General features: G+C 29.4%; 1 protein-coding gene across 1 annotated transcript; it reads left to right on the forward strand.

The window, feature by feature from the left end:
- Window positions 1-7,206: 7,206 nt before the first annotated feature.
- LOC149235412 (NAC domain-containing protein JA2L-like) lies at window positions 7,207-20,520 on the forward strand. The gene is made up of 4 exons (XM_089461387.1): window positions 7,207-7,665; window positions 7,886-8,163; window positions 19,472-19,804; window positions 19,898-20,520. Exons 1-4 carry the CDS (start codon window positions 7,509-7,511, stop codon window positions 20,195-20,197), a joined length of 1,068 nt encoding a protein of 355 aa, XP_089317513.1. The 5' UTR covers window positions 7,207-7,508; the 3' UTR covers window positions 20,198-20,520.
- The last annotated feature ends 500 nt before the right edge of the window (window positions 20,521-21,020 follow it).

Raw genomic sequence — 21,020 nt, forward strand, 5'->3', positions numbered from 1 at the left:
TTAAATACACCTCTTCTTGAGAAAATTGCCCATGTTTTTCTTCTAACCATTGAGTCACCTCTATATTATTTCCTTTATGATCCTTGAAACTCTTCAAAAGATCACAGTGATCTTTACCACTAATATCGTTTGTGTCTGCCATGTTCTTGATTTTTTAGTAGCAGATACGAAGTTGGTCACTTTTGTTCTTTGTGCAGACAATAAAAAATATATGGAGCGGTGGATTTCATCACTTCAAGAGTAGTAAAAACAAGGATATTGCGAAAAGAACTCCAACACGAGAGATATTTGGTAGCATATGTGCAAAAGGAAAACATGTTTTTCTCTGTGGTGTTGGCTGCTAAGCATAGCTTTTTTCAAGAGGGGTAGAAAAAGGCTATTGGAAAAACAACTCCAACATCGATAGGGATTTGGTTGTATTTGTTGAATTGGCGAACATTTCTTACTCTATGTTGTTGGATACAACAAACATTTCTTACTCTATTTTGTTTGATACTGGGCATATCTTTCTTGATCTCTTATAGAAAAAAGTAAATTTGTAGTTTAGTTGGGATCTCTTCCTTGTCCCTCTTATAACTTTCGGTTTCTTTTTTATTTCATTGATATCATAAAACAATGTTACGAGCCTCTAGGTTTTATTAAGCAGGAGTTGATATATCATCACCATGTCAGGCCTACCTATGTAGAGCAATTACTTTGGCTTCACAAGGATCACCACACATTGTTATCATTGTCATCCTCTTGTTCCAGTGGATCAAAGGATGAGTTGGGAAAACTCAAAAAATAATATTATAATTCACGTATGCTTACTATATTTGACTACAACTCTTGATAATAAGCATTGTGAAATTATGTTTTGAGTACTGAATAATTTGGCTCCCATTATATTGAGAATCCTCGTATTTAAGTGCATTGAAAATGTTTATATGCAGAGGAATAATCATGCCCATTGGAAAAATTTTAATGAATGTAAACAAATTTCAAGCATAATCATAATGAAGACACCTAATTTCTTAATATAGACTTGATTAAGATATAAATTTAGCAGGAAGCCATGTTCGTAAGTGAATACTGGCTGAAAATAATTATCACTATTGACAAGAAACATTGATACATTGTGCGGAGTGTGGAGGTGTGGAGGAAGACAACTTCCTTTGCACCTCTGCACACTGCATAATGTATCAACACTGTGGAGATTTGTTTAGCCTGCACCCATCACCTCATTTCTTCCTCCACACTTCACACAATGTATCAATACTATGGATATTTGTTTAGTCACCTCCCCCTAGCCTTCTCAACCCGCACGCCCTCTCTTATGTAAGTGACCTGGACCCTGTCAGTTCTGGAATCATTGGGAAAAAGTAGAAGCAATGTGAAGCATAATAGCGTCACTGTTAGAGCACTCACCAACGAAATGATTGCTTTCCAAATTAGTTTTTGTTTTTTTTTTTTTTCTCTAAAAGATTTGTTAGGAATTGGCAAATACCAAAAATAAATCATCCTCCACAAAAAGAATTATGTCACATCAAAGCTCACTCAACTAATGAAAAATAAGAAATAAGATTTCAAAAAACAAAATTTAATTTATAAATAATAGGGATATTGACAATTTTCCCAATCTTTGGTTAAAATTACAAAAATTTGACAGAATAATTAAAGATCAACTAACTTTACTATAATCCCTTGCCATCTTTGATTAAAGTTACAAAAGCTTACCAAAATAGTTAAAGATCAACACACTTTACTATAATCCCTCTCAAAACAAGAACGAAAAATAATACAAAAAATCTCCTATCCATTCACTACCAAATAACCAAAAACTTAATATCATATAACCACTGCATATTCACATATTCAACACATTATCAACCATTATATGCGATTATAATTATAATAATTTATTTAATTATAAATTAGATATTTGATGTTATCACAATGTGACAATTCAATTTTAATTATAATATCTTATAACATCCATTTTTATATTTCTTTTCGATGTGTTGTCAAAATTTTCAATCGTCATGCCATTTGGAATAGCCCAACCCACACTCCATCATGTGTATGGCTTATCATCGAATTTCTATGATTTATAATTTATTTTTGGCAGCAAAAGTATTCAAATGAAATATAACCGTACTCCTTTGTCACAATGCATGAATCACGTCAAAGTAACAATCGATCATCTGAATCTGTATAAAAAAAATATTTATATTTATATCGATTAGACACCCTAAAAATGATCTTATAAAAATTCTAATTACATTTTATTAAATATAATATCTTTTTCCTAAATTTAAAACAGCATTTCAATTTAATTATTTGTACTTATATCACACAACTAAAACATCACTGGCATAAACAAAGAAATTAAATATACTCCTGCCTAATAACAGTTTAATTTAATTACTTGTATATTAAATCAACACAATGATTGTGCGCGAGTTAACATATTAGCGATATAAATGAAAAAAAAAAACGAATTATTTAATTACATTGTTCCAACAAAGTTTTGTCTAACTGTTTCATGTTTGATTTATAAAATTTATAAAAAATTTGTTGAAATTGTACAATTAAATTATATAAAATTCTAATGTCTATATTTAAAAAATATATATTAAATTAAATATATAATTATAAATTAATAACGAAAATGACATTTTCACACAAAATTATATCGTTCAATTCTACTAGGACACCCCAAACATTAAAAATAAAATAAAAAAATTACATCTCTACGAAAGTATACATTCTAGTTTCGAATGAAAGTTAAACTTTTACCTTTTAAAGTGTAACGCTAATTTATTTATAATATTTTTCTCTAAAGCAAATATTACTTTTTCAACACGTCCTAATGATAGTTTATTATATCTGTTTATTATATTTACCATCAATTTTAAATGTAGATTCCGTCTCAATTGTGTATATTATTCTTTCATTTGAAGTCGATATCCAGACGCACTTTAACGGCAAATTAAGATAAGTGCTTAGCAACGTGATCCATAAGAAATGCCATTTAGAAAATCCGTTACCGACAAAAAATATGTCAACTTTTTTAACTTCTTGTTTTATTTATTTTCCCCGAAAAGTGAGATTTTTTGTTGTTGTTGTTTTGATCTTTAATTAATTACAAAATATTTCAATATATTATATTAATTGATAGTAAATTTCTAATCTAAATTTAATTTTTAAGCAAATTTCATAACAACAATCTTATTTTTTTTAATTAGAATTTAATTTAATATATAAAGCTTCTATATATAAAATAAAGAATAGACATTTATAGTTATTTAAATATGTAAAATTTTAAATATAGAAGAAATTTATAGCTCATTAAAAGTTAATGCATATAGTGTTAAATTCTGAGTACGTATAGTAAAAATAATATAAAAAAATAAACTTAATTCTTTATTATAAGTTGACAACTTATGACTTTTTTTATGATATTTGTTTTGATGAAGTCTTTATATAAAGGCTTTCGGAAATCTATTACAGAATGTAAGAGTAGTGTAATTCATTCTATACTTTAATCGAGTCAAACATAACACATCCACTTAATGCAAAATATATAAGTTTTAATTTTTTCAATCTAGTTAGATTTATTTATTTATGTATTTGTGAAGAGTCACTTTATTTAATTGGAATTGATATTTATCCTAATATTTAATGTATGCAGGTATGAGAAATGAGAGGTCTGGTTTTAGTTTGAATTTATTTATTTCTATAATCACGTTTTTTCATAAAATGTTAATGATTATGTACTAAAAATATACTTTAAAATCGTAGTAACTAGGTTTTAGTTTGAAGTCATTTATTGCTAAAGTTATGTTTATTTATTAAATTTTTTTGGTTGTAATACTCAAAGTATGCCTTAGAATTATAGTAGATAATATAATAAGATAAAGAAAATTATTCAATAATTAGAGCTAAATAATAACTTTAATTAATTAATTTTAATTATTTAATTAATAAAAATAATTAACTTCTCATATAGGAGGTTGGGATTACACAATGAATTTGTCACGTATATATTATAACTTAATCCAAGATATTCTGCTCATAATTTAAATTTATTTATTTCAAAGGTCATGTTTATTCATAAAATTTTAAAAATTGTGTAAGACCAAAATTATGCTTTAAAATCATAGCAAATAGGTTTTAATTTGAATTTATTTATTGTCAAATTTATATTTATCATAAAAATTTAATAATTGTATTAGTGTGTTAGTCTAAAATATGTTTTAAAACCATATTAAATAATCTAATAACATAAGATTATGTGATATGTTTTAAAACTATAATAAATAATCTAGTAACATATGAGTATTCAATGATCACTACACAATCATAACTTTAATTTACTTTTTATTATTATTTAATTAATCAATATAAAATGTCTTTCATATGAGATTCTATGTTTATCCTCTCAATGCATATAAGATAATAGTCTTTCGTGAGGGAAAAGAAAAAGATACTTAAACTCTTCATTTCAATTCTCTTAATGTAGATAAGAGAATATTCTTTCATGAAGGAAAAGAAAAAGACACTTAAGCTCTTAGTTTCAGGAAATTAAATACCTACTAAAAGGTAATTTTATCAAAATATTTATTATTTTTATAATATTAAAATTATATTACATAATAAGAATTAATAGTAATATTGTTTTATTTCTATATGGTATTCAATATTTAATTACTTTCAATTTTATATTATATAAATATTATATCAAAAAATGTCTTAAACAAAAAAGAGCCCAAGTGTACTATATGGAAAGTTTCATATTTTAATAAATATGGACATAATTTTGATCTTAATGAAGACTTGGACATATTCGAATATAATGAAGAATGCATTGAAGAAATCCAAGGTGAAGAATCTCACACCCAAAAGAAAACAAAAGACATGGACATATTCAGATTTAATGAAGAATGCATTGAAGAAATTCAAGGTGAAGAACCTAACACTCAAAACAAAAGAAAACAAAATTGAAAGTGAAACAAGAATTTCAAGAGGAATGAAGAACTAAGTACAAGTAGGTGATTGAGAGACACAATATATGAAGGAAAAATATATTAATAAAATGCATATATTGTGATACATGTATAATAACTTAACCATGGAAATATAATATATATTATTCGAATAATAGCCAAAAAAAAATTAAATATTTAATATTATACAAAAAGAAATTTTTAAAAGGAAACCTATATTCTAAATTTACAACTTATTAAAATGAAATTGATTCCACAATATCTTTTTTTAATGTAAATTTAAAATTAAAAATACAAAGCTATAAAATATTTAAGAACAAATTATAACCTTAAATTTTATCGTGAGCCATTTTTTTAATCATTCATAATAGAATTGTTAAAATTATGGCCTAGAACATATAATTTTCTATTATTTTAAAATTAGCATTAACTTTCATAAACTATATTTTATAGATAAAAATAATCATAAAATTGTTAAAGTTATAAACTTTTATGGGTAATGTTTAATTTTTTTTTTAAATAACTATAATTTAATAATTATTTTTATAAAATATATTTTATAAATAATTTTCATTGCAAAACTGCTTTATATTATACTTAATACCATAATAAAATTTTACAAATATTTTTTTTTCATATTTAAATGTATATAAAATATAAAATTTGTAAAATGTTTTTTTTTTTAATATAATATTAAAAAATATTTGAAACGGGGCACTTAGATTACCTTATTTTAAGTAAGTATATTTTTCTCTCTAAAATATATATATTTTAAGTATTTAAAAAAAAAAAAAAAAATTAAATCGTTCTTAAATTAAGAAAAAGTTTTGAAATATATATTTTATACATAATGTGAGTCTATAAATGCGGAACTCAAACATCGATTATAATTTTAATCAAAAATAAAATTTAAAACATATAATTTGTTATTATATTTAAAATAATAATAATGATTAACTTTTATTTGAAATAACTATAATGATTAACTTTTATTTAAAATAACTATAATGATTAACTTTTATTATTTTAGTAAAATTGTTAGAGTTGTGACTTCTTATTTAGAATCTATAGTTGTTTTTTTTAAATAACTATAGTTTAATACTGATATATTTTAAAACTATTTTATATTATATTAAAAAAATAAAAAATAAAAATTAATTTTTTTACAAAATTTTATTTAATTATAAAAAAAAAATTGATCATATGTATTCCATTTGCACATCTTTTTCAGTTTTAATAAAATAAGATTAAATAATGTTTGAGATGGAGTATTTAGATTATTTTATTTGCAGTGAGTATAGTTTTTTTAGTAATCCATATTTTTTTTTAAGAATACAAAAATTAAATCATTCTAGTGTTAGAAATATAAAACATATATTTTATAGACCATTTTTCCTTACTATAAATTTAAGCAAATTTGAAATTTTTATGTTACCATATAAAAGCCTTAAACAACTTCCTTACCATAAAATAATAATAACGATAACGGATGAAAATCCATTTTATCATGAAGAATTAAATATAGGAATCATGTTGCCGAAATTTAAAACTAAAATTACTTTTAAAAAAAAGTGATGAATGCAACATATCTCATGCTAAATTGGACTAATTGTGAAGAAGATTTTACCAAAATAAACACATTGCTTACCAGTGGTTTTGGACTAATTGTGAAGAAGATTTTACCAAGTAAACACATTTCTTACAAGTGGTTTTGGTGGTTCCTCTTAACGCTAAAGTAACATTAAAGGATTGAAAGGAAAAATCATGATCCCTATGTCATGGATGTTAATTGTTCCGTGCGCTTTCATGACAGCAAAAATATGTCTTCTTTGTCTTCGACCATGACCACCTTCAACCGCCTTATTTTAATTGTTTCGTCGTGACGCTTTGGGGACGCATACCGCTAAAGGATCATACTTTTGACCCGATCGGCGCAGAGAAAGCTTTTCAGAAAGCAAAAATATCACAAATTCCTTCTGTAATTCCGAGCCATACGACATGCGAGTCCTTTTCAACACAGACGGATGTCGGTCACACTTCGTTGTCGAACAAATATGTAAAGTGGGTCTCAGTTCTTGTATCCCTACATTCCTACATTCCCACGGCTACATAGGTACATCACTAAGCTGGAGTATGTATGTGCCGCATATTGCCTTTTTAATGGAATGTATTATGGTTTGGAGAAAGGAATAAATACCTGCAAGTATTTTTCCAGGGCGTTGTGGAGACTTCGTTAACCAATTTACTCATTTGCACATTTCTTTTTTTGGGTGAGAGTGTGAGGATTTTTACACAAGCTGTCCTGTTTCTTCGAAGGCAAAAAGTATCAAAGATCTAGAAGTTTCTACGGCGTTTCCGTGGCTGTTCAAGACTTTAGAACAATTCAGATCGGTGGAAATTTATACGAATTGAGCGAAGTCTGGCCAGCTTTAGCTGAACAAACCATTGGTACACGGTTTTAGGGTTTCTTTTTTCTTCTTTTCTGGTGAAACTGTGATTCTGGGTACAGATTGAGCGGTAATGGCCCCGGTGTCTTTGCCTCCCGGGTTTAGATTCCACCCCACTGATGAAGAACTAGTAGGTTATTATTTGAGAAGGAAAGTTCATTGTTGGAAGATAGAGCTTGACATTATTCCAGAGGTTGATCTCTACAAGTGTGAGCCGTGGGACTTGCCTGGCAAGTTACATCTTCTTGTTCATTGTGAATTGCATTCTATTTTTTTTGTATTTTGAGCTGTGTTTGGACTTGAAGATCTATATGAATTAGGGTTAATGAGTATTTAGATAAAAGCCTGAAATTACTGTTAAATGATTTTGCAAATATAATCCTCATGATTTCAGTGTGCTAATTGTCTTTTTCTCTTAATAGTTCCCCTGGTATTTCTTCTGATACGCAGAGAAGTCCTTTTTGCCTGGAAGAGATCTGGAATGGTATTTTTTCAGCCCAAGGGACAGGAAGTATCCAAATGGGTTGAGAACAAACCGAGCGACGGAAGCTGGTTACTGGAAGGCCACTGGAAGAGATCATAAAGTTAGTTCTCACATGCGTGCAATTGGAATGAAGAAAACGCTTGTGTTTTACACAGGGCGTGCACCTCACGGTACTCGCACAGGCTGGGTTATGCATGAATATCGTCTAGACGAGAAGGAATTCGAACCCTCGGCTTCGTTGCAGGTACGACGTTATTGGTTATTCTATTAATTGCTTTTGGTCAATTTGTTAGGGACCACCAGGTCCAAAAAAATGTACAACTAAAAATATAATAAATTAGTTATATTCGCCGAGCGGAGTCCGCCTGCAATCAAATTGCTTTTAAGTTTTCCATAATGTAGGTTTATAATCCAGTTACTCCCTGATTGTTTTATTTTAAGCCGTATCGAATTATATATATTTTTTCTCTCATTCAATTATATTGGAATTCAAATCTGGAATTCTCGTTGCTTAGATTTTGATAATAATACACTTGTATGTTACGACTGTCCCTATTAGAAAATAATTACAAATGAAATTAATTACATAATTAATAACTAATAATGATGAAACTCTTTTTTCAAATTTGAAAGTAAAAACTGACAACGAAGGTATATCTTCAATTTTTCATTAAAATAACATTAAAATTCTTCTTATAATAAGCAAGATTGAAAACTAAAACACCTATGCTGTATATTTCTTGATCCTAATTTGAATATTTATTTGTATTAATGTAGGTAGGGTTTTATCTCTAATTTTGTGCGATATACATTGTTGTAAGTTTCCTAAAATATGATACCTTATTCGATAAGGTATTTCCTATTCAAGGGTTAATTTTTGACATCTTGGAGTTCTTTTTAAGTGGCTTGATTTTTTTGAAAAAAACATTTTTTTTTTTTTTTTTTTTATGTTTTCAGATTTCTGGGGAGGACAATAGCATGAGAATAAGGTATTTTCTATTCGAAAGGTTGAATTTTGACAATTTGGAGTTCTTTTTAAGTCGCTTGATCTTTTTGAGAACAATTTTTTTTTATGTTTTTATATTTATAGGGAGGACAATAGTATGAGAATGTGTATAAGTTTAGTTTTATTTTCTACTTCAATTGTTGATTTTTGACAACTTGGAGTTATTTTAAAGTGGGTTGATTTTTTTAAAAAAGCTTTTTATGTTTTCATATTTATAATGAACACAATAGCATGAGAATGTGTATATGTTTAATTTTTTATTACAAAAGGAAAAGATGGTGATAAATTTAATCCAACTAAGTAGACGACCTATTTGGTAGGATAGGTTATAATATTTCAAGTAAATTTGACTTGTAAACTTACTCAATCATAAAGTGTATTTATCATGCTCCATGCTTTGATAACCCATAGTGTTATCTATGGTATCAATCAAAGTGATTTATGCAATAACAAATTGATTTGGAGAAAAGGACCTATAAAAAGAGTCCCTTGGAGGTTTTTTTGTTGATGAAACATGTTTCTTCTCTTATTGATAATTTCATTTGGTATAGAAGTTTGTACGATGCATTACCTACCATAAGTATCACATGTATTTGATGGATATGAAACCTAAATAAATTGTTTTACTCATTGTAAGTGCGATCTTCATGTCAAGGGTAGTGTTGCTACATCAATCTGCAAATGAAAAAGCTAAGTTGCATGATCAAATGTGGGGGAAAGTGGAATTGAAGGAGAGGTAGTCACCACGTATGTAGGAGACTAGCTGCTTGTGTGAAGAGATAGTATGGGTTGAGCATAATGTTGCAAAAGGATTTATCTTTAGCATACACAAAAAAGACACAAGAAATATGTGAAATAAAAGATAAAGGATATCTAAGGTTACTTGAATTCATATGTCATTTTGATTGAGCTCTTTGATAGTTATATATCATGTTTTGGGGGTTATGGATAAGCCATTCACAAGGAAAATTGTATGTGTATCTAAAAGGCTACGATGATTATGGAAAAGGAGAAAGAATCACACTAAAAATATGTTCATATGGTTTATGGCATATCATGTTGTTCTAGTGAGTGAAAATGATGTTCGATGGTCAGGTCAAAGTATCAATTCGAAAACACTAGTGATATAGCAAGAGAGAGGTAGTGTAGATAGATGGAAAAGGGAACATAAATTGAGTCAATGGTGTCAAGGACTAGTGAAGGAGCCAATGTGTGATTGAGAGTAGCAGTGGTGCATGAACACCATAGAGGTTTTTGGTCAAAGCTGAATATTCTAGCATAAGTAGTTTATGTTCCCTAAGGATGTTTAAAGACCTATTGTTTATGTACAAATGTAGTTTCGTATAAAATGATGTCAGAAGTTGTGTAATCAACCACTTGAATAGGATTGAGGGTTGTATATGTACTTATATGCAAGTTTTAGGTTATTTCATTGTAAAACTTGGTATTTAGGCATATATGTTGTAAGCGAGTGGTGCATGGAATTACAGATGATAAAGTTGTGTAATGTATCATGTGAGTAGCTAAGTCATGGAGGTTTTATATAATTGATGCTTTCAATTTGAACTATACATTTTCATAATTTTATTAGAATATGGGTTATTTGTAGATTATAATACTGAATGAAAGAAACATAGTAAGGTAAAATTGATTATTGATTTGTGTTATGATATACTTCAATTAAATATGATACACTTTGATGTGTTATATTATATCTAACATAATATCTCATATAGACAAGAGATAAAATATGGATTTGTTATTTTATATTCTCTTTGTAGTAATGGTACAGGGGATGTTTCCCTCTGTTATTCAAATGTTTAGCTCAGAAAATATATAAGTTATAGTTCATAATTCCATGTAAGTATTAAATATATTGACTCTAACTATAGTATTGATTATGCAAAGGATAGAATCTATTAGGGCTACATACTATATAACTAAAAGAGAACATGGAAATCTATTAGACAAAATAAGAAAATGGAATTCAGTTAATTACTTAATAGTACGAGGAAAACTAATTAATTAAAATATACGATAAAATCAAGACCAAAAAGCATAAACCCATGAAATATGGAAAAAGTCATTGTAAATTTTGGAAAGAAAACAAAGGAATAGTATGAGTTAGAATAACGTTCTCATTGAATATGATACAAGGAAATGACGATAGTTTATATTTAAATCCTTACAAAGAGAAGATAACTCTTCACTGTGGTGAAATAAGTAAGAAGATAGATAAATTATAAAATAACTCTATGAGGTGTGTATATATATATATATATATATATATATATATATATATATATATATATATATATATATATATATATATAGGAACTATTAAATAAATTAAGTTTATTATAGTAGAAAATTTAATGCAAGTAATACAACCCTCATGCAGAGGAGTAATTATATATATCCATGCCTATATAGTAATGATATAGCAAAGAAATATTATCATCAATGTCGATTTGGAGCAGAAACAATTATCATACAGAATAACCTGAATTATACAATGATCGTTATGGACGTAATTAAGGTATACAAAATATGTGGCTATCTTAATAGAGGAAATATACATAAGAGGTCACACACATATAAATAATATAAAGACTTATAATTATCAGGGAGTAGCAAGGATGCAATTATGGTAAACAAATCATTGTATATAAACCCAACAATAATGATTATGAGATACTCATTCACAATACATTTTAATATAATATAGAGTTGAACCTAGTAGGGTTGGATTTAAACAACAAGAAAGAAACCACAGAAACTTTGAAAAAGGGTTCTAATAACCCTAGTTGACTTCCATAAATTGAGTGTTCAGAATAACCACACATGATAGGTAGGTGCTATAGAAGGCCAATCTATAGGAAATGGATGTCATAATCAAAGTGTTGAAAAAGGACAACAAACTTTAACCAAGGAGAATGTTTATCTCTTTCCCCAAAACACCAAGAAAGAGATTCTTGGAGAATGGAATCCAAGAATACAATTGTAGGCTCTAGATATCTAAGACTCTTTGCATCTAGGTAGAGTGACACTTAGCCAAAGTGAAGGAATGAAATGAGTTTCAAGTTGTAAGAGAAAGGTTTTTGGATGAACCATATTCCAAACCCACCATTGGATAAAGAGAAATAAATCATAACCATCCATGGTTCATGCATCCCCATACGCCACATGAAAAGAACATAAAGGGTAAACGTTGCAGGAAACCACAATGCCAAGTATGATCATAAAAAAAATGAACCTATTTAATTCATCTCCCACATTGTTAAGCGAACTGAAGAAACCATAGAATACATGTATACACCTACAGTCTCAATAAAATAATCTATGTGATGATTGATAACCAAGGATTTGGAGTGTGTATATATATGTACATAACTATAATTCCAAAGGGTTAAGGTGTGTGCGTAATCAATATCAAAACAAATGTTATGAAGTAAGAGTATAAGTGGCAAGGTGGTGAACTTTCGATGGTACATAAAAATAGATAGTAATAACTCAGGTCAATACATGTATGAGGAAAACACTTATTTAAGAAAGAATGAAAGAATAAATTTTCCATTAAGAAAGTGGATGCAATATATTGAAACCAAACTAACCCTGTGAGAACTAGAAGCATAACATACCTCGATATTAAAGTGGATTATAAATTTGAGAACTAGAAGCCCTTTGAGAAGCCGAACATACCATGAAATTAAAGTGGATTATAAATTTAAATTATAATGATAGTGCCATCTACCCTAAAGACGTATAGGGACAGGGAAGGAAAATAATATCTCTAATGCAAGTATAGTTATGGTAATGTTATAAGGGAAAAATAAAACATTTTAGTATGTATTTTGAGGTACGTTACATCTTATATTAATGGTGATTTTAGTAAGAATGGATGAGATTATTTGTGCCATTCAGCTCATGAGACGATAGAAGGTTTTAGATTTGTTGGGACTTCATCAATATTTACATTTTTTTTTAATTAATTATAATCACAATTTATTATATGGGATGACTCTTTTACATTGAATTACAAGAGACTCTTTTTACATATTTTAGTGAAATAATTGCAAAATTTCCATGGCTAGCTATATAATTTTCCACACGAAAGTCACTTTGGTTAATATTAGACTTTTCAACACTATATTCATCATTTTTAGCTTTTGCTTCACAGACGTCATCTTCCACACCCATGGGCATTATTTTTATTCATGTTCTTCATCTTACACATATTGAACTACTTCACATCATCACCAAAGTCATCCCTATGCTCCTCCCTATTAATTGAATAAATTTTCTTGTTCCTCTTCGCTCAAGAGTAAAGAGTGTAGAAAACAAAAACGTGCCATTGTACAAGAACACTAAGGTATAAGAAATACAATAAATGAACTTAGACACAAAAAAAATCTATATGTGAGCTATCACCCTGGTATATAACAAACCAAAGTAAACATTTGATGGTTGAAAAATAAGGTGTACCAACTTGGAATATAATTATACCATCTCCACATACAATTATTATCTTACATAAAATTAAGATATATTTATATAGTAATACCCCAAGTAAAGATAAACATGTGGGGTAAATGAAAAAGAAAAAATATTTGGTTCTATCTATGGGACTTATTATGGTACTTCAGAAAAAACTTTCCTAAGGATGAAATGAGAAAAAACCAAATGAAAATCCCCTTTCCATATGAGATAAAAAAAAATGTTTAAAAGGTCTTGGAGTAGAAATTGAAGAGTATTCCATAATGATGCATTAAATGACAAGAGAATCACACCTATGAAAGGTGAAAATCCAAAGAAGTATGAGAAATGTTGTAAGGGGAGGGGGCTGGGGCAAGTAATCTAAATGAACATGGATAATTTCTAGAGAAAAATATAATAGCTTTTAGAGGCATAAAAATAGAAAATTCTAGAAGTTAACATGTGAATTCTCTTGACAAGTAGGATCTAGTTAGGAGCATGAATTTGGATATAAATAAAAACCATCAACAATCAAAACATTAATGAGGCTTTTGGACAATAAAATCCCCAAAAAATTCACGAAACTTATAGATGGGAAAAGTATCCCATAAACTCAAAAATTCCCTCAAAGCTTCAAACAAAGGAACTAAATATATGTGATAGGGCATGTAACATAGGCAAATGTTAAAAATAATAAGTTTGATCCTTTGAAAGATACTACACAAAATGTCCCACATAGGAAATAAAAAACAACTGAGAAAAACAACATAAAATAAGTGTTACTATGGATAGTGATCCATTTAATCAAAGTGCATGGGTTTTTGACCAATTCTAATCTTAAGAAAACTCTAAGTAAAGGCTTGATACATGGATCACTCTGAAAAGTGGCTGATGAAAAAAATAGTGAAGCATGAAGAATCACCTAATGAAGCATTGCACAACATCCTTTGCATGGCGCTAAACTATATGGGCATAGATGATGACAATGTGTGTCAAGGAAAATGGAAAATGTATGGAGTTATGAGATAAAGTTGATGATGATGTCGACATCTATTGTTTTATGGAGAGTGTTTCTTTCTCAACCTACATTTTGAGCACATATAACTATTGTTGTCTAAATCCATGTCTTACTCGTTTTGGCGCTATATTATTCTTCATGATCTAACACTTTTTTTATATAATGATTGCAATCATTGAAGGTTTGGTTTGAGGCCTTCTTTTCCATTTAGTATAATTTTGTGGTTGATATCATCATGTACCTTATAAATGTCCTTATTGAAAAAATTGTTACCAAAATATTGTAATTTCATAATCCAATTCATATGTTCACCTATACCATTTTTTTAAATATAATATTATACGGAAATATATTATTAAAGTCAATTTGTATACAGATATGGGAATATGTAAAATTATCATGTTTAATATGATCAATGTTGAGCGTTGATATCACCTCATTGGAATCTTGATCAAATTATGTAAATGATAACTAAAGCTTAATGGTTAGTTATTCATAGGTTAGGATCTTCGAAGATAAATCCTATATGTGGTTAACATGTGTGTTTCTATGCTATATTTTCTCTCATCCATTTTAGTCATAACCAATGGTATTGTAACTACGAAAAGAGGTTCGTGTGTGTTCAAGTGCTTTGGAATGTTTACATATTTATGGTATCATTCGAACATTATCTAAGTGTTAATGTGTATTGAGATAATATCTTATGGACATCAGTAAATAATATGTTTTATAGTAACATTTAGGACGGTTATGTCATGATTGTATCTTAGATAAAGAAAAAACCATTGAAAATATTAATATTAGAGGAAATTTTAGCCAAAAGATGACCTCACAAGGAAAAATAATCAAATAATAGTTAAAATAATCAAATAAGAGGTATGAATTCTGGAGGAAAATTGAGAAAACTACATTTTTTACTGTATTTTTGGTTTAAATCCTTATAGTTTTATTGAAATTCCAAATGTAGACACTTATTGGATGTTGAATTAAATTTCACATCCAATGAGTACCCATTATGCATACTTATGAGAAAATCCACATTGATAAAAATTGAATATATTTTAAAAATTGTGTGTTCAACATGTTTTTATAATGTAACTTTATTTTTTTATCAATGTGGGTCTTCCTAAAAGTATGCATAATGGGTATTCATTGGACATGGAATTTAATATCTCATCTAACCAGTGTCTACACTTGAAATTTGTGTAAAACTGTAAAGAAATAAGAAAAAAATACAATTAAAAAAAGTAGGTTTTTTCAATTTTTCCTCCAAAGTATTTACATGTACCTCTTTTTAAATTTAAAGGATTTTGATTGATCTAATTATTATGTAGATGAAAATTTTGTCAGAAATTTTATGCTAAAATTTCCTCTAACAAGTTATGAATTCGTTGAGGTCAAAGACAACAAAGAAAATCATGACATTCTCATCGGTTCTCAATTGGTTGAGGCCAAAGACAACAAAGAGAAACATGACTTCACAATGTGAAGACATAGAAGCTATGGCAGTGCTGAAGGAAAATTATTTCTTGAGGACTTCATATTAATGGCCATAGGTTTGCGATAACTGCTATCATTAGATATGGCTTGTGGAATATTTTTAATTTTGGAACTTGATATCGACAATCTTGAATAGTATGATATTGGGAAGATCCCTATGAAATAGAGAAGAATGGTTCGATAGGTCTCATAATGGAGGAAAGTGGATACACATTGGTACTAATTCTAGTTTCCAAACATTAGTGACACAGTATGGAACCTTGTGTTTTTATCTCTTCATTTATTGTGGGTGTAATATGTAGTTAGATCTGACAGTTGCATTGGATTTCTTTCCAGTTGTGGCTCTTTAGAACAACAATGAGGTTTTGTGATGCATTTATAAACCATGGGATACCATATGTTGAGATTCTGCCAAGATCATACATCTATGTTTTCCCCATGGTGATTAAGGAATTGACTAGAATTCATTGAAGGAGGTCGTTTTGTGAGGGTGAGTAAGCTACCCAACAAGAAGATCAAAGAGTTAACATATGATTATACAATATCAAAGAAGCCACCACAACGAATGGGAAAAGCCAAGAGGCTAAGAAAGTTAAAGCAACAACTAGATATGTATGAATCATTTTTTAAAAATATAGAAACCAAAACGCAAAAGAATTCCTTGGAATTGAAATGCATAAAAGAATATGTATATGATAATTTTATTCCCCTCGTTTCAGATGCAAACTTAAACAAAGAGGCCTAACGGACACTTCAGAGGAATTTTTGTGTAGGGGGGGGGGGGGGGGGGGGGGGGGGGTAATCACAAGATAAAATTTTTGGTGAATTCCATTGTGCTCAATGAGAAGTGGATGATGACTGCGGAGAATTTGCAAAAGAAGCAGAGAAGGAGCACATAGATGCTCGTGAATCCCACTATTCACAAGCATAAGTGGATGAATATTTGGTGAATCTAGAAACAAAAGTTGTTGATGACAATGAAGCTACCATTAAACCAACCAATGTTATGTTGAATCAAACAATTCAATTTGTTCATGTTAAATTTGATGACAACTTGTTACCTCAGGATGAATGGTTGCAAATGATGCAAAAAAAATGTGATATTGACATGATGCTATTTTGTGAGAGAATCCCACTTGAGGCTGCAAGCGAAGTGGAAGAAAACCTATTTGAAGTAGCTAAGCCGACAAAGGTAGAGAAAAACATACAAGGAGAGAAAGCTCCCATTGTAGAGGAAAAATAATAGAACTAACATGGTTCTCCAAATATTTTTAATCATATCATTGATTTTTAGTGTGCAGGTAAATGAGATGATTATGAAGAAGAGTTAAAATTCCCTAAAACATGGCTTGCAACACCATGTCTTGATAAAGTATGTATAGAAGTCTTAGAAATGAATGTCGAAGACAACATAGATGATGAAAACATTCATGATGTATTCAGGTTTTGTAGCTTTTAAGACAAAAAAAATTATTCTCATCTTATGTTTGAGCAAATTGATGTTCAAAAAATTGATGATGGAGATCACACTATAAAAGATGACATTTGGCAGCAGTCCACATACAAACAATTTTTTGAATACATAGATGATATGCATGGATAACATGGAGAACTTGAAACAATGGAGGACCTCAACTAACAAATGAAGAAACTAAAGTTCAGAACCTACATTGAAAAGACAAAGATGAATCAATTTACATGATATAGGATATGGAAGAAAATAAAAAGAAAAAGAAATTAAGCTATGTCAATTTTTTTAAAATTGTAAACCTAGTTGAGACTCAAACCAACATACATATCTTAGTTTAAATTTTTATGTGGTTGTAATTAAGGGGGAGTGTTGGAGAATCTAATTCCAACCACCTGTGAGGTGTAATAACGATCCATCCAAGTGTCATAGTTAGTCCAATTTGGTTGAGTTGTGGTTAAGTCTCATTGTAGTCATTTATTATTAATGTCTCCAACATAATCTTATTTAACTATTTCATAATATATAGAAGAACATTTGACTCGATGTTTTCCATTCCTTAACATGCTAGAAATTGGTTGAGGTAACTATCCACACATAAATATTGGTTGAATGTCAGCAAGTTTGGATGACAAATAACAAGGCTATTGATCAATGAGAAAGGGTCCTTCTGGGAATGGTCTACTAGACGTGGTGTGAGTAGATCGAAAGAGAGAGAAATAGGTGTGAGAAGAAAATAACATCATAAATTAAGTGTAGGGATAGCAACAATGAACAAAATAAAAGAACTACTTTTGAGATGTAATTTTTTAATTACATGTAAATCTAGATACGAGATAAAATAATCACCTTTGACTTCTAATTCTCTTAACTCCACGTAAATGTGCATACCACTGTCAAGTTAGAGTGATGGGGGCATGAGGGTTTGTGTGACTGGATCCAAATAATTTTCGAAATCAAGTTTATAGGGCGATTGTGAGTTAAATTGGATCAGATATCACTTAATAAGTTTTGTTAATAGTCATGGATTTAGGCCTTCTTTAGTGAGCCATTGTAAATTAAGCACATGGTTTTGGTGAACTACGGTATTTCATGAAGCCTATAAATAATCTTCAAATCTACTATTTTAACGTGCCATGGGTGCGTGGAACAATTAGCTAGTTGAAGCTTCAAAGTTAATTTTTCCAAGGATGAAAACTATGCATGACCTAGGTGTGTGTTGTTAATAATTTTTTAGCAAAAAATCCACTGTGTGACTTAAGTGTTTTACTATGTTATATTTCCTCAATCACGCTTTTATTATGAACATATGAAACCCATTCTCATTAAAACCGTTACACACTGCAGTTTCAGCAATTATAACTTACACTTTAAATTTATTAAAATATAATTGATTGGTATAAAAATAGTTTACTACAATTTTATGGACTCTCACAAATGGTAATAGATTTCTCAATCTCATTTTCATTGCAAAAGCTCCACACTACAATATTAGTTATTAAAAATCTTAATTCTACCAATTTATCAAAAATGTCCAGCCAAGGGAATTTCAATCAATAAATCTGTTTCTTTGTAACAATTTATCATAAATCTTGCTACAATATTTTAAAATGCTTGTTTGTTACAAAATTACTTTACTCTAATTGTACCAAATCTGAGGAATTTTGGAAAACATATTTCGGTTCGCCGAGTTGATCGAAACTCTTGGTCGCCCTTTATCTTTCTCCAAACCAGATTGTGAATGTCCTGTAATCTGCGAAATCCATGTTATGGCATACACCAATGCCATAATTTGGCTTTCTACAGGAGAATAAGTTAAATAGTTTTGTTTTTTTTTAATATTATGTTAAAACAGTACATAATTATGAAAGATAAATCGTGCTAATAAGCCCTGTGAAATCCACAATATAATTGCATGGGAATCCATAACATGACTACATAAGGTAGAAAATATTTTACATACATACAACTGAACTGTAGATTATTTACTTGAATAGCTGTATTATTTCATTTTCTGAATCAACTCATGCATCGATTAATCTGTGCAAGATCTGAGTAGGTTTAATTGGATGTAAAATCGACAGGATGCTTACGCTCTATGCCGAGTTTTCAAGAAGACCGGGCCAGGGCCAAAGATCGGAGAAGAACATTGCGCAACCGTTGAGAATGATTTCTCATGTGCCACGGCTCATTTGTGTAATGAAAATATGCTTTTATCACTGCAAGAACAGTGGGGAGACAACCCATCACCAGTGTCACAAGAGGAGAATCAAAATAATTCAAGGCAAGCATCTTTCGAAACTGTAAACGACCTGACTTTCGATGAAGGAGTTTGTAAGAGAAGTCCACAATTACTCTGTTATGATACTGCCAGCAGCAGTGCCCCCTCACTCAATGAGTCAACAAGGCATCCAAAGGTTTGAGAACCAGATTCTTCATATTCAATGCTTTTCGGCAATATGTCCCTGTGTTTGATCTAATCATGATTTATTTTGTCTCGCGTTTTGCAGTTTCAGCACAATGACCCTTCATGCGCACCATTGGAGGATGACAACTTTCCTCATCTTAAAACCTGTCTGAGCATTCCTGATTCTAGAATGCTCAGCACTTATTTACATGGCCAACAAATGAATTCATCTGTCGAAGAAGGAGAGATATTTGAACAAATTTATTGGGATGCGCAGACATGTCAAGAGAATAATTATATAAGCCAATTTTTTAATAGTGGTGCTGCAGATACACAGAATAATGAAGATTACCTTCAACTCGATGATTTAGTTTCTGAGTGGAAGACAGAAACCGATCATTAGAAAACCGGTATTTCCGTCAGGCCATAATGGGCTGGTGGGTTTTCATTGAATAACACTTCTTCACAATTAGCTCTTTAGTTAGTCTATTTTTAGTTTAATTGTAGATTTCGCAGCTCTTTAGTTAGTATATTTTTATTTTAATTATCGATTTCGCAAATGTGACGGACAAGGGAGAAAGTAATTATTTGACTTCCCTTTTGTCTCATTTGAAATATTTTGAAGTCTACACTCAAATTAGACTCAGATCATCATAATATATAATTCGAGTGATAATGGCATTCTTATCCAAAATCCAAACAAAGAAATGCAATATTTGTAACTTTGTAAGCTGTCTCCATGGTCCAAGTATAGGGTGAACATCTTCTTAATGTTAGTATACAAGTATATCAAATGTGAAACTGGAAATCTCGTGTTCAAATATAGAGACCATATATCTATGGCATTTTTCGTTAGGAAAGTGCGTTTTCTTTTCTGTATGGTATTTACAGTGATTTTTTCCATGGAGTAAAAGAATGTTTTATTATATCGTCGCCTTGGGCAGCATCATAGGCTTTCTATGCAAATAGGAATATAAATTAATTTCTAAATGGTTTAGAGTTGAGGGCGCAGTATAAATATTTTTAATAATACATAGATAGGAAATTTTTTTGAGATTGAACATTTTTTTGGATGTTTATAGAAATGGAGATAAAATGTGTGTAGTTTTTTTATATCAGATTAGTTTATTATAATTTATCATATAGATTTTTTTTGCCATAATAAATTATGAATATTATTATCTACAATGTGATTAATCTTATAATGAATTATAAATATTATTACC

This window comes from Pinus tabuliformis, chromosome 8 (genome assembly GCF_031772625.1).
Source record: "Pinus tabuliformis cultivar Carrire ecotype Pingquan chromosome 8, CPIR1, whole genome shotgun sequence".
Taxonomy (NCBI): Eukaryota; Viridiplantae; Streptophyta; class Pinopsida; order Pinales; family Pinaceae; genus Pinus; species Pinus tabuliformis.

What these genes read in the sequence shown, in the direction of transcription:
- LOC149235412 (XM_089461387.1), top strand. Translation starts at nt 7,509, where the DNA reads ATGGCCCCGGTGTCTTTGCCTCCCGGGTTTAGATTCCACCCCACTGAT. An exon ending in TGAGCCGTGGGACTTGCCTG is followed by an intron (nt 7,666 to 7,885) that starts GCAAGTTACATC and finishes TCTGATACGCAG; the next exon opens with AGAAGTCCTTTTTGCCTGGA. An exon ending in AACCCTCGGCTTCGTTGCAG is followed by an intron (nt 8,164 to 19,471) that starts GTACGACGTTAT and finishes TAAAATCGACAG; the next exon opens with GATGCTTACGCTCTATGCCG.